This window comes from Corapipo altera, unplaced genomic scaffold (genome assembly GCF_003945725.1).
Source record: "Corapipo altera isolate COAL_440 unplaced genomic scaffold, ASM394572v1 51, whole genome shotgun sequence".
Taxonomy (NCBI): Eukaryota; Metazoa; Chordata; class Aves; order Passeriformes; family Pipridae; genus Corapipo; species Corapipo altera.
The window spans coordinates 10,362,700-10,375,544 of NW_020884892.1; the positions used below are offsets into that span (position 1 = coordinate 10,362,700).

Sequence of the window (12,845 nt, forward strand, 5' to 3'; positions counted from 1 at the left end):
TGGTTGCTGAGGGCGATGGCTGAGATGCTCTCTCCAAAAAGCACTGCCCGGCGTCTGGCTGGTGTTTGTGTGTCTCCACAGACAAGCCAGGAACTTGCCTAGCCGTATTTTTCCCCTCAGTTCAAACTAGCGCAGCATCAGTAAAGAAAGGAGGAAAAAGAAATGCTGACTGCGTTCACGTTCTGTATCCGAGTTTTTGTCTTTTACGTGTGAGAGGATACACCAGTGATGCGAGTACATCCTGTGCTTGCTCGGTTCCTTGACTTTCCCCGACTTTTATTTTTATTCGTTGGTAATGTTACAGTGTAGCCAGATTTTGTCTCGCTGTGCTGTTGCCCTTGTATTCCAGTCTGCTTTTCACGTTTGTATATATAGCTACCGGGAAAATCGCTTCCTGGGAATTACCTCCAGGACTGCGATGCTGACTAAGCCGTTTGCAACTGATTAGTTCATTTAAATGCCGACCACCACTATGCTTACTGCAGAGTAGGTGCCTATATATGAAGTTTTTCACGTGAGAATGTTTCCTGGGTAGCAGGAATTAGACGCTGAATTAAAGCAGACCAGCTGTACAGCACTAGGTGTACAGCAGTGGAGCTGCACCCGGAGCTGCCAACAGCTGGAGGGTTTTGTGGTGCACAAGGGAACCTGGGTGGAAAAATACTTCTGGAGAGCAGTTAGGAAGAAACTACGTTGGCATTAATACTGATGAAAATTTCCGACTGGCTGCCTGCTTCTGCACCGAAACTATCCCCAGGGATTTGGGAGAGACGGGGAAGGTCAGCACTGCAAAGCCAGGAAGCCTGTGTGTGCCTGTGTGAACTCTGCTCACCTTTCGGTTACTGTAATTCTGCTGCAGAGGAGAAGGAAACAGCAGTGCAAACACTCAGTAGACTTTTAATCCCATTCACTTTCAGGAAACTGATGGGCGAATGGTGAAACGATGCACACGTGGAAACGATACAGCGGCAGTGACGGGTGATCAGTAGAGATACTAAGCTAAGCTCATGATTTGTCACCCAGGAGTCCCTTTGGTTTGTGGTCTCCTTCAGGGAATATTTTTTTGTGGGGAAAAAGGGAGACCTGACAATTGCAGCCTTGCAGGCTGTGCTAGTTTTTGGTTTTTAGATCTCAGCACTGGAGCTAATTTAGAGATGGGAAAAGTCTTTGCTGCACAGTATACCATGTGTGCTGTCAAGGTGTCATAAAAGCAAACATACCCGCCTGTGGTTTGACGTGAGTCAATTTTTTTACAGCTATGACATTTGGTCTAATAAAAAATAGACTTCTCCCCATGAATTCTGCTCCTCCCAAAGTGTTTTTGCCACTTATTTTGTAGTGAGAGGTGTACATAACAACCCTCAGGGGATACAATAGCATGAATCCAACTGGTTTGCTGTGCTGTTCATACAAAAAGTGGACTTGCCGCTAACATGTGTCCATATCTGAGGTGGTGTGGAGAGGCTTCAGCATTTGTTGCAATGCTGCTGTTAAAAGACAGGAACTAAAAAACCATGTTGACAAGAAAACAAGATTACTCTAAGAACCGAGGCAGACTGAATCTGTGGTTGAGCTGCTGAGGTGAATGGGCTTTGCTCTGCTGAACAACTGCAAATGCTGAAGCTCTTTGACCCAGCATCTTACTGGAGTGAGCGCACCTGCCAGAGCGTGCTGCTGCCCCTTCACACTCCTGCTTTGGTGCCTATGCACAGCAAAGTATGCCATCTGGTGATCTCCCAGCACCACGTCCTGCCGTGGCCTCTGGCTCCTCCGTGCAAATAGGGACCATGCCTGGTGCTCCACTCCCTTTATAAAATGTGACAGGGTCACATCCTCAAGGTAGGATAATGCAGCCAGGCGGTTGCAAAAATGCTTCTGTGCTGATCTGTAACCCAGGTGTGAAAGCTGTAGGAGAGACTCCGTTGTTCATCCCACCTAACTCAGCATGTGATAATCAATGAGGCTGTAGTTGCTTGGAAAAGAAATGTCTCTAAATATGTCTGGGCCTTGAAAACTGCACACAGAGGGACTCTTGTGAGGCATTTTGGGCTTGGATTCAACAATGCATCCTCAAGGTTTTAATCAAAAAGAAGAAAAAACATACTCTCCAGGATACATCTATTTGCATATCTGTATAGAGTTGGGAGTTGCATATTGTGGTTTTCTGTGCCTGTTTTCCCATCCTCTGCTGTGATCTTTACACCATTTCACTTCATGTGAAGGACAAGAGTGTGGGTGCCCTGGACATGGGGAACTGGCCCTGAGGTACCAGTCCTTGTCAGGGTGAAATATGAATGATTTACTCTAGGTAGAGGCCTTACCAAGTTGGGTAAATTAGGTGACCAGATTTTAAAACATGTTAACCTCATGTCAGCAGGGTGGTGGCGTTATGTTGTGTTAAGCTTGGGGCCAGCACACGTTGCAAGTTACTTGTGATGGGGTTTCATCTACGATAGAGTATTTGGGGTTGTATTTGCATGAGGTCCACCTGTCTGCAGGATGTGGTGTTTCCTCTCTAGGAGGTTGAAGATACCAACAACGGTGACTTCTTGACCTGTGGAAGAATGTGTAGAATGTCTTACTTTACTTGTGGGAAGGAGGGCTGGACATGTGTGTATTTGACTCTGTGAATTGTATTGAAAGATCCATCTGTATGTCACAGCTAATTAATTTGCATCCTAGTTATGCATCTCAGCAGATAAAGTTAATGCAGACTAAAATGAATTACATTATCATGATTAGACTACTAGCAAACAGGATATAAAGGAAAACAAAGAAAACCTGTGGTTGCTTTGCGATGTCCTTGGTTGTCAAAGTTGGCCATTGTCACCCAGCACTAGGGCAACCGGGCTTTCTGAATTCCTCCACAATAGGATTTCAGCCTCAAGCTTTCAGTTTCACAAAGGGTTAAGTGAGTAAACACTGCTGCTGCTGAAGTTCGAAGACAGCCTCTTAAATATTTAATGACAGTCTAAATATATACATATGTACAATGTGTTTTAAACAAGGGCAGAATTCATATACAGGCTTAACTGGTTCCAAATAATTACTTTTTGGAAGGTAATATAAATGACTAAGGATACTGAAAGAAATGGAGGAATGCAATGTTCTAGTAAAGCCAGATGCAGAGAAGAGATTTGCACCAAAATGAGGACCTTTCTAGGAAAGTAAATAATGTCTGTGGCATATTCTCTGATTTACAGCAACTCTGCCCTTGGAAGATGGAGAGGATAGTGGTGATGGTATCTAAAAACATAAGGTCTCATCAGAAGCTCATTCAAGGAGACTTTTTCCTCACCCGTGGAGGACAGCTCAAGTAAATGATGATAATGAAGGAAAGGGGAAAAAATGAATGGGATTGAAGAGAGTAAAATGGGGAAGGAGAAGTGAGGAAAAAAGTGTCTTTTTGGAGAAATGTGAACTATGGTGGAGGACATATAGTATAGTGAGGTGTTCATTACAGACTTAAGTTTTGTCACTAGTCAGTGCTCAAAAAGCCTGGGTGATCATGACTGAACTGAGAAAGGTAGGCAAAATACACAGACCCTCATGAGGTGGGACTAGTTTTGCCAGAGGAGGTTGGAGGCATGTGGTGTAGGAGCCTATAGAAGGAGCTGCTCACACATCTGCCTGGGACTGCTGGGTGCACACACATTGTGTGCTTGTACCTGTGAAACATTTTGGCAGGGCACATGATAGCATTAGGTAGGGTTGTATGTGTACTTTTACAGGTGAATATATCCAACTGAACATTTTCATTGATGCCTGGTATCCAGTACCTGGTGTGCACTCTACTGGTGGAACATGCATCAATCATCCCTGAACCTCCCACCTTGAAAATCCTGAGTAAAGGTCACAGTCGACCAATAGTCACAGAATGGGAAGAGATGCAAATTTTAGTTTCATTTCCTTCCCACCAGGAATAAAATACACATATCGAAAAAAGAGAAGTGGTAGATGTAGACACTAGGGATGAGTTTGCCATTCACAAGACCGGCAGAAGAATGTGAAGTAAGGCTTAGGCTTGCCTGCCCAACATGTGATGGTAATCTGGGCGCTACATACGCATGTATGTGCATGTTTCAAACAAAGGTGAAATTCTTGTATTTTCAACATACTGAGCTTCCGTGTATTGTATTAAAATACAAATGTAAATGCTACACTTCATCACTCACTGTATTATTTTTTGAATTACATAAAAGCCTTCACGAGTCAGCTCATTTGCAGCTATTTAGGATGGGTTTGAGAAACCACCCAGGTTCTAGATGGCTGTTCTTCAGGACATCTGAACTGCAATGGGAACCAGTCTGTGTGTCTTGTATATCACCAGGCTGCTTTGGGAGCTTGGACAAAACTCAAAAACTACTGAGAGAGCTTGGGCATTTTCCCAGAGTATCTTGGCTCCTGCGGAGACCTGTCACCACCAGACTACTTTTTTAATATCGATTTTTGAGAAACTGGAAATTTGCCTGGTTTACAATACGTTTATTCCAAAATGCAGTAAGCAGGTAAATAACAAAGCATTAACGTATGTCTGAGAAATACAGGACTTGCTCTATTGTTTTCCTCTTCTCGCTCTCTGTATGTATTGCAGAGTGTCCTTATGGGGCTGTTGATGCTGATTTGATGCAGGCAGGGCCCTGGGAGGAGCTGGGAACAGGGGTGACAGGAGTGTCCCTGAGCTCACAGCCAGCCGTGCAATCCTCATCCTCCTGACTGTTTGCACCAGGCTCTTCCCGCTCAGTAGAGGTGTGGGAGCAGTGGATGCATGTGCATGAGAGTGTTTCCCCGGGTGAGCAGTGCTGGGCGCTGCCGCGTGTGTGGCCGGGTGTGTGGAATTAGCCCCGGCAGAGGAGCCCACCCTGCCCGCGGGCATTAAACCAGGTGCCCTTCTAACCTCAAGTAATTAAGTTTTCTTGTGGGGCGAGTTATTATAATAATTGCTTGCCCCAGGCCTTTCTGCATCTTTCTGTGAAGCATCTCATACGAGGCTCTGTGGTGACAAAGCGTTACAGTAGATGGGTGATCTGGTCCGCAGCAGGTGTGTTCTGCATGCAGAACGTGGGTGAACACTGCTTTCACGGCCGGAGGGGTCTGCTTTAGTTTTTCCTGCCCAAGAAAATTGTTCTTGGGTAGTTTATTGATAAGTACTCATCACTGAAGAGACACTTGACGATAGAACAAAACCCAAATAAAAAAATTATGAGTCATCATTTTAATTTCAAGTAGAATTAATCTTGAAACAAGTAGTTTGAAGGGCTTGTTGAACCCAGATCAGAACAGCACTAAAAGTAGCATTTCCAGCTACCCTGGAAGATGAAGCTCTCCTGTGTCCCCAGCGAGGTGCCCTCAAGCAAGAATGTGCTGCAGAGCATCCCACAGTGCTCCTGCCTTCTTGCCCTCCGTGGCTGGGTGTTTCACAGAGAAAACTCTGACTTCTGCAGGACGTTTTGTAGTGGCCTAAGGTAAGCTTCACTGAAATTACTCCTAAGGGAGAGGGGTCGCTGAGTTTGAGGTTCTCCTGAGGGGCTGTGTGCACCTTCCTGCTGCTCCTTGCTGCCTTGAGAGTATTCCCAGCTGTGGACCTCTTTGTATCCGTGCAGCTCTGAAGTAGTGCATCTTGCTGGGAGAATGGGATTAAACGAGAGGAGTTTCAGCTCAAGACAAACCCGAGCAAAAAAGACTACTGGTTTGACTCTGCTGGAAATAATCCTTTTGCCCCACATACAGCCCTGGAACAGACCACTGGAAAGTAAACCAGCAGCCGCTGCTCGCGGGAGAGGGAAGTAAATGAAACTGGTCCACACGAAGCACTTATTTACACAACAGATGTGAGTCAAGAGAATGTGCTGTAATCTGATGATTTCTGGAGTATTATCTGTGATTGTTTTCTTTTTCTCTCTGAGGGGTTTCTTTCAGAAAATCCACAGAGTTTTGTGGTCTTGGGTAAACAAACTGTTTTTCTAACCAGAGAAAAATAATCAGTAGGTCCGTGGATAACTGTCTGGCCTGTGAATGGAGTTAAATGGTATGTTCTGAGCTGCAGAGGTGACTGACTTCTCCAGGATTTGGCTATATCTAGATAATGATGATGCAAGATTTATACTCCTGTCCTGTGCTGTGTGGAGATTAGTTTAGCCTGTGGGAATGTGTGAGTATAACTTCAGGTTATATTTAAGGTTCTACAGCCTTCCACATTGCCAAGTATTTTGAGACGTATAGGTTTCAAAACCTTCTCATGGTTTACACAGAGCAGTAGATTTGTTCCTCTTCCTCTGTTCATGCAGCTATGCTGTGCTTTTGTATGAGATTTTGTGTTGCTCTTTTTTCAATCCAAATTTCAGGAGGAAACAGGACGTGTCATTACTGTTCTGCTCTTAATTTAAGAGCCTCCTTAGTCAGCTGTTGGGAACATCAATGCTAGGTAATGCTGATCCAACTCATCCCCACGTCTCTGGAGCAGGCAGAGCGGGAGGGAGCTGCAGTAGGAGGTGCCTGCAACACCAGGTGTGCGCAGGGGTGATTACAGATCTAAGCCAGAGGATGGTGGGAATCCTTTCTTCCATTTGTAGAACAAATTATAAATCAAACGGTTGTCAACCATGCATTGGAAGAAACTCTCCTGGTATTGTAGCATGGGCGCCACAAAACCTGGGAGGGTTTTTAGAGGCTGAGAGGTTGGAGATCAGCACACTGCAGTGGTGCAGGAGAAACAAGTTAAGGAAATGAATTCCAAATGACAACAGAAGAGAGGAGATTATCTCAGCAAAATATTGTGGCTTACTGCTTTGCTGGGAAAGAACTGGCATGAGTGCTGCCAGGCTGATGGCTTTCCAAATGCAATCTAACTTCCTAAAATGCTATAATTTCTAAGAATAAGAAAACATAACTGTAAGCTAGTCAGGAGGGTTAGGCCTCCTTAATAACAGAAGAAAAAAGATGCCATTTTCTTTAAATATCTTGTGTTTTCCCCAGTTGTCTTTTCCTTGATCTCTCACTGGGATTTAACCTCAGTTTTTCAAGTGGTGTAGTGCTGCCTCCTCAGCCAGGATGCGGACAGGAGGCTAGGTGGGTGTTCCCTGAAAGGTGGTAGATGCTCATCTTGGCTAAATCAGGTTCCCATTTTGTACTCCACTGAGACAGACTTTTCCGTGCTCCTTCAGTCCCTGGGTGAAGTTTAGTGCTGGCAGGGCTGTTGTAGGACCTCCTGCCTCCTCCTTCCTGTAACACACGTGGTTTCGAGATTGTACTTGGACAGCCAGGATTGCTGCTGGCCACCATGGTTGCATTTTCCTATGCTTTTAAAATGGGAAGAACACTTTGCCTTCCCCAGGCATTTCGTGGATTACTTAAATGCTTTGCCATGTTTAGAAAAAGCACTGTGTAAAGCTGAGATACTGCTCATTCATGTTTTCTGTATCTCCTTTCCAAGAAGAATCAGTGAGCGAAGGTTTAAACTGATTTTCCCATAAAAGGTGGCAGTTGTCAGAAGCAGTATAAAGCAACTCTTCTGTGTGTGTCTGGCAGGGGGAAATCCCCACAAAAGCTCTTCTGGGGTTTGACACTTGTCCTGGGTCAGGATATGTGGTACATTAGTATATGAGCCTTTTAACTTCCCTTACTTCACTCAGCCCCTACCAAAGGCCACTGCCTTTCCAGGCACTGCAGCACTATCATTCCCAATCACTCCTCCAAGGGCTCTCGTGATGCAGTTAGCAAATTCAGTAAAGCTCTTCTGCTGTAAGTTGACTTTTTTCCTCCATGATGGTTTCTAGTCCAGAAATATGTGAAAACAAAATAATTCCTGGGTTCCTAAGTGAATTTCCCATTTTTTCACTTTTTCCCCCCTAATATCCTTTTTGTGTTTCTGAATGAAACAGAATTAGGGCTAATTTAGTTGATTGGCTGCAAAACAAAAGTATTCAATGCTAAGAATGGGAAATGAGAAGGCCTTTCTGAAATGTTACTTCTTTGCATAATTGTAATAGATTGTAATTATACAGTTGGGTGTTTAGCAGTGGATTTTCTGTAAACACGGTCATGGGAAATGTCTCATCGCTCACTTGTGTCGGTTCGAGTCCCAGTGCGGTCCCGTTGACGGCTGTAACAGCATCTCTAACAATGTTTTCTCTTTGGGCTGGATTGCGTGCTACAGAGAATGATATCTCCAGTTCCCTTTTCAGCTCCTCCTACAAAATTACCGCTGGTCGATATGGCCATGTCAGACTGTTGACACAAATCAATAAGATCAATCATTCTTCAGCTCCTAAACAAAATTGAGAGCGTGATGCTGATGGCTTGCACGTAGCAGTAGATTCCTAAAGGAAAAATGCATGCCACAGTGTTTGCCAAATGTACATGGGGGACCCTGTCCTGTTAATAATTAGTTTTCTGAGGCTGTAAAACAGAGCATGGTATAAATAGTTTCCTAGAGCTGCAGTGTGCATTATGACCCCTGCAGCCCTCAGTCTGATGGAGAACATCACCTGACTAACAGCAGTGCTGGAAACAGGGAAGTGTGATAGTGTTGGTTAGGAATCCTGTTTTTCTTCATTCTCCTAAAAGATCTTGACTTCTGATACTGGTTTTTGCCTCGCGAATAATTGCAGACATTGTATCACAATATTGGAATTCCTGGTGCAGTCAGGTAGTTCAGTGGGTTAGTACCAGAAAGCTCATCAAAATTGTAGTTGTAGTCAGCAAGAATAAAATCAGAGGCTGCTTCTGAAAATCAGAATCTTTATCTGAAGGGAGGGACAAATTTTTGTTTATAATGTCTGAGTTTATATCTCTGAAGGCTTGTTTGGGTGTGTCTGCTCATAGACTCAATCAGCTGTTTCAGGAAGATAAAGACATGAATGTTTCATCTTCTGAATTTGCCACCAACCATTGTGCTGGGTGCTAGCAGATTTTTGTTTTAATTAAATGTAATTTATCTAATCCTAATGGGAAACATAATTATAGGATTTACTTTTTAATAGCGTGATTTCAGAATTATTTTATAAAGAAGAGTAACATTTCCCCTTCAGGGCTGTTTAAAAATAAGCAAACAAAATAAAAAAACAAAGTACACTTTGCTAAAAGTAATAAATCTCAGACAAGATGCCAAAAAAAAGGCATCTGATATGTTGGAGCTGCAATAAAGCTGAAAATTAATGATCAGTAAGTTGCTGCTGCGAGAGACTGAATGCATTATGGATTTGAGGAGATGCCTATAGCTTATTAAATGTCAGCAAATTTTTGCATAGGCAGGAGAAAACCCTGATCAGAAATTGTAAAAAGATGCAACCTGCAGCTGGAAGATCCAGTGCCACAAAGGATGTGTGCACCATGTGTATTGTTGGAACATAAGAATGTGCTTTGTAAGATCAGGGTCTGAAGTTTCATGGTAAACTCCTTTAGTTCCTGATCGGAGAGATTTAAATGTTTCACTAAGGCATGACTGTAGTCTCTGGGAGGGATTTATCATACTTTGCATAAGAAGGCATGTATGACTGTTTAAAATAATTTAAAACAAATAACATCCCTTTGCCCTCCTACACTGCCTCATGCTTTTTTCCCCCTAAACCCAAAAGCTAAGGCTACTACTTGAATTGTAATAGAAAAATATATCAAGTGAGTGATCACATCAGGCATGGACACTTACCAAATCACAGCGAGATAACTGTGAATAACTCTCTAGTTTCAACAATTTGCATGGCCATTAACAATTGATGGGTTTCCCTTAGAACCGCATTATCTATGGCAGCAGGATCTATTCTTGTGCACTGCTCCTGCATACTAAGTGCCAGACAAATCCTCAAAAGAGAGGGTAATAAAAAATCTGATAGCAGCAAGGTGAATGAAGCAGGTAGGAATTTCAAGGCGACAGTTTTTGAAGATGGGGAAATATTTCAGGCAATCATGCATTTTCATAACTGCTCTCCATCTCCCTTCCCTGCCTACTTTTTTTACTACAGTTCTGCAAGTTTTAATTCAAGATGGTTTTAGGTTTCGCTTCACTGTTTGGCATTGCTTCAGGTTTGATGATCAGTCTGGCCTGTGGATGAGTTTATGCAAGATTTTGAAATACTTGTTATATTTTTGGATTAGACACGTGTCTTGAGAAGCTTTTATGCATATTCAACAAAAGATAAAAATGGTGCTAAAGTTAGCCATCCGAGATTGTTGGGAGGCTCTTTCATGGGAGTGATTTCAAGCAGGTGCCAAAGATATGCTTTTCGTATGAGAATCATGGCACTGTTTTAATAAGCGCTCAACACATCCCTTATTTCTAGTGCTTTCATCTCTGCCTGACAGCAAGTCAGTTCTTTCCAGATTCCTCTATCAAGTTGATTTTTCCAGACCCAAATCTCTTTTCTCTCTCTCTTTTTATTTCTCTTTCTCACCCTCTTCCCTCTCCCCCTTTCTTTTCATGGCGCTGTTGTTGTGGCAAGATTAAAGCAGCTGAGGGAAGTGGTGGCGGGGAAGGCTCTGGTAATCAAAGCGTGCAAGCGGCTGGGGCTGTGTGAAGGCAGGTGGGTGACACATCAAAGGGGGGGATGTGGGTGCATACTGCTCTCATCTCTCCTTGTAAATGACCCCCCTGCCATAAAGAGAGTTCCTGGGGTTAGTTTGTGAGCTCACACGCACACAAATGCGATTGCTTTTCTATGGCCTTCCCAACATTTACTTGCTGAGAGTCGTAATAGAGTCTCAGCTTTGTTCCTTGGAAGATGGCTTCTGCAGATGTGGCGCATAAGGAGACAAGTGCCTGAGTCGTTAATTAGCAAGAGGTGGTCGTTCACCTTCATCTGAGAACAACCCACCATCTTATTGTCCCGTCTGCCTGTAAGTGTTGTTTCTGGATTGCCGTGGGCAGGATGAGGAGAACTGGAAGGTCTGAGCAGCGCCTGGTTGTCCCCGGCTGAGTCTTGCATGGTCAGAGACCTAGCATGTCCTGTCCTGGCAAGAGGTCCTCTGGGTGGGGCAGGCAGCGCCCCTTGTTTGGCCACACAAGCTGCTCCCCAAGCTCTGCACCCAGTGTGAGGGCTTCAGGTCCCCTCAGCTCCAAATTCCAGTGGAAGCCCCAAATTCCTGCTCATCTCTAAATTCTCTGTGCATATCTCTTGACATGGAGGTAACCATAGGGCTGGCTATTTTCTCAGCTGCTGCCTCTCCTCAGACCCTGGCTTGTCTTTGCTGTGGAGCTTGGAGGTGTAGTACCCCATGGTCTGGATTGACTCTTGTTCTGTGTTTGTGCAAGGGGACCTGGTCCTTGTCTTAACCATTTGCCCTGAAGGTGTCAAAAAATCATTCCACTCTGCACTTGCCACCTTTCACAGGACTCGTTTCTGTTACTGCTGCCGAGAAACGAAATAACCAGTGGAGTCATTAGGACTCTTGTCTCTTCGCTTTCTGCATCACAACATTAGTGAATTGCAGTGAAAACAGGTTTCAGCTTTTGTTTTATTAGCTATTTCTGGCAACCTGTAATAACAGCCCTTTTTAGCGAAAAGGTTTTTTATTCTTTCATTTTTCATGTAAATTCTCTCTGACACAGGTGACAGTAAAATAATTCACAATGAAGTTATCTGTGTTGTTTGGGTATAACACTAGAGATCTAAAAATTTAGAGATAGTGTTTTGATCCTGGGTTGCTCTGTTGGTGTAGTTACTGGTTATAGCAAGAGTTCTTATTTACTTTAGCTTTAGTCTCAGGATAACTGTGTTTCACAATAATCAATGCACTGATTACTGTAATTGCAGCTTGTGGTACCATGGTCTTACAATTAAATGACTGGGCCAATAAAGCATGGAATTTAATGAATATTTGTAAACAAACTTGATTAGGAAGTAGGTTGAGGATATCTCTGGTGGAGGGTAATAGAAGAGACCCATCCTCAGCTTTGATAATTAGAACAGATGGAAACCAACAAATGAGCAGCAAAGCATGGAAACCATCCCACTGCTACTTACCTTGCATTTATTACTGCACCATGTCTTAAAAATATCTCTTAAAATAAAGAAAAAGATGACTCCCTGCTGCAGAGAGATTCAGAGAGAGTGTACACAATTTCAGTCTTTTTTGCAGAACTTTAAAGCATTGTCAGACATGATGTTGAAAACTGGATTTACAATGTAGGGCTGGTATCAGCCTTAAGTAAGAAGTGTCTATTGTCACCCCATGGTTGAATCTTAATGCAATTAAAGTGAAAAAGGAAACCACCATTGAAAATGGGACATAGATTTCCTCGTGCTGCCTCTGGGAGGGTGGATGGCTGACATCTAGCAGTTGCTGTAAAGTTGGCTACATTTTACTGTCATTGAGGAACTGTGTCCCATTTTTGCTTGTTATTGGCCATGCTTTGTGTGCCTCCCTCTGGTTGTGTACCCGTGTTTCAGATGCGTGTCCCTCGTCTCAGGCATGGGGTCCTGTCCTGCACACTCTGTCAGGCCATTTGGGAGCATGTTATGTAAGTCTGGCAAGTTAACAGTTAAAGGATTCATCCTGTTTTGGATGGTTGCTTTATTTTAAGGTTGCCAGAAATCCCTTTACACCTCTTTGTCTTTTCTTTCCTCTTTCCCCATCTTTAAGCTACTTGACTCTTATTTTACAGGTTTTCCTGGCTAAGTACATATGTGTCTCTTTAACAAAAGTAGCATTCAATCCTACTGTCTTCCCCTCCCTTCCATTTTTCTTTAAGCTTTTGGTTGTCTGAAAAGTTTGGTACTAATTTTTCAGGGAAACGCATGTGTAAGGAGCCTTGCTCAGAGAGTGTCAGCCCTGAGCAATAGGCTGGTGAGTGGCTGCTCTTGCCGCAGGAGCGTGGAGGGGAGAGGGTCTTTCAACAGTTACAGTTCATC

General features: G+C 43.6%; 1 protein-coding gene across 1 annotated transcript in view; it reads left to right on the forward strand.

Moving 5' to 3' along the window:
• The first annotated feature begins 943 nt into the window (after positions 1-943).
• EXT1 (exostosin glycosyltransferase 1) overlaps positions 944-12,845 on the forward strand; it is a 176,226-nt gene continuing 164,324 nt past the window's right edge. The window contains exon 1 of the mRNA XM_027645552.1: positions 944-978. Coding sequence (XP_027501353.1) covers positions 944-978 — 35 coding nt within the window. The remainder of the gene's footprint in view (positions 979-12,845) is intronic.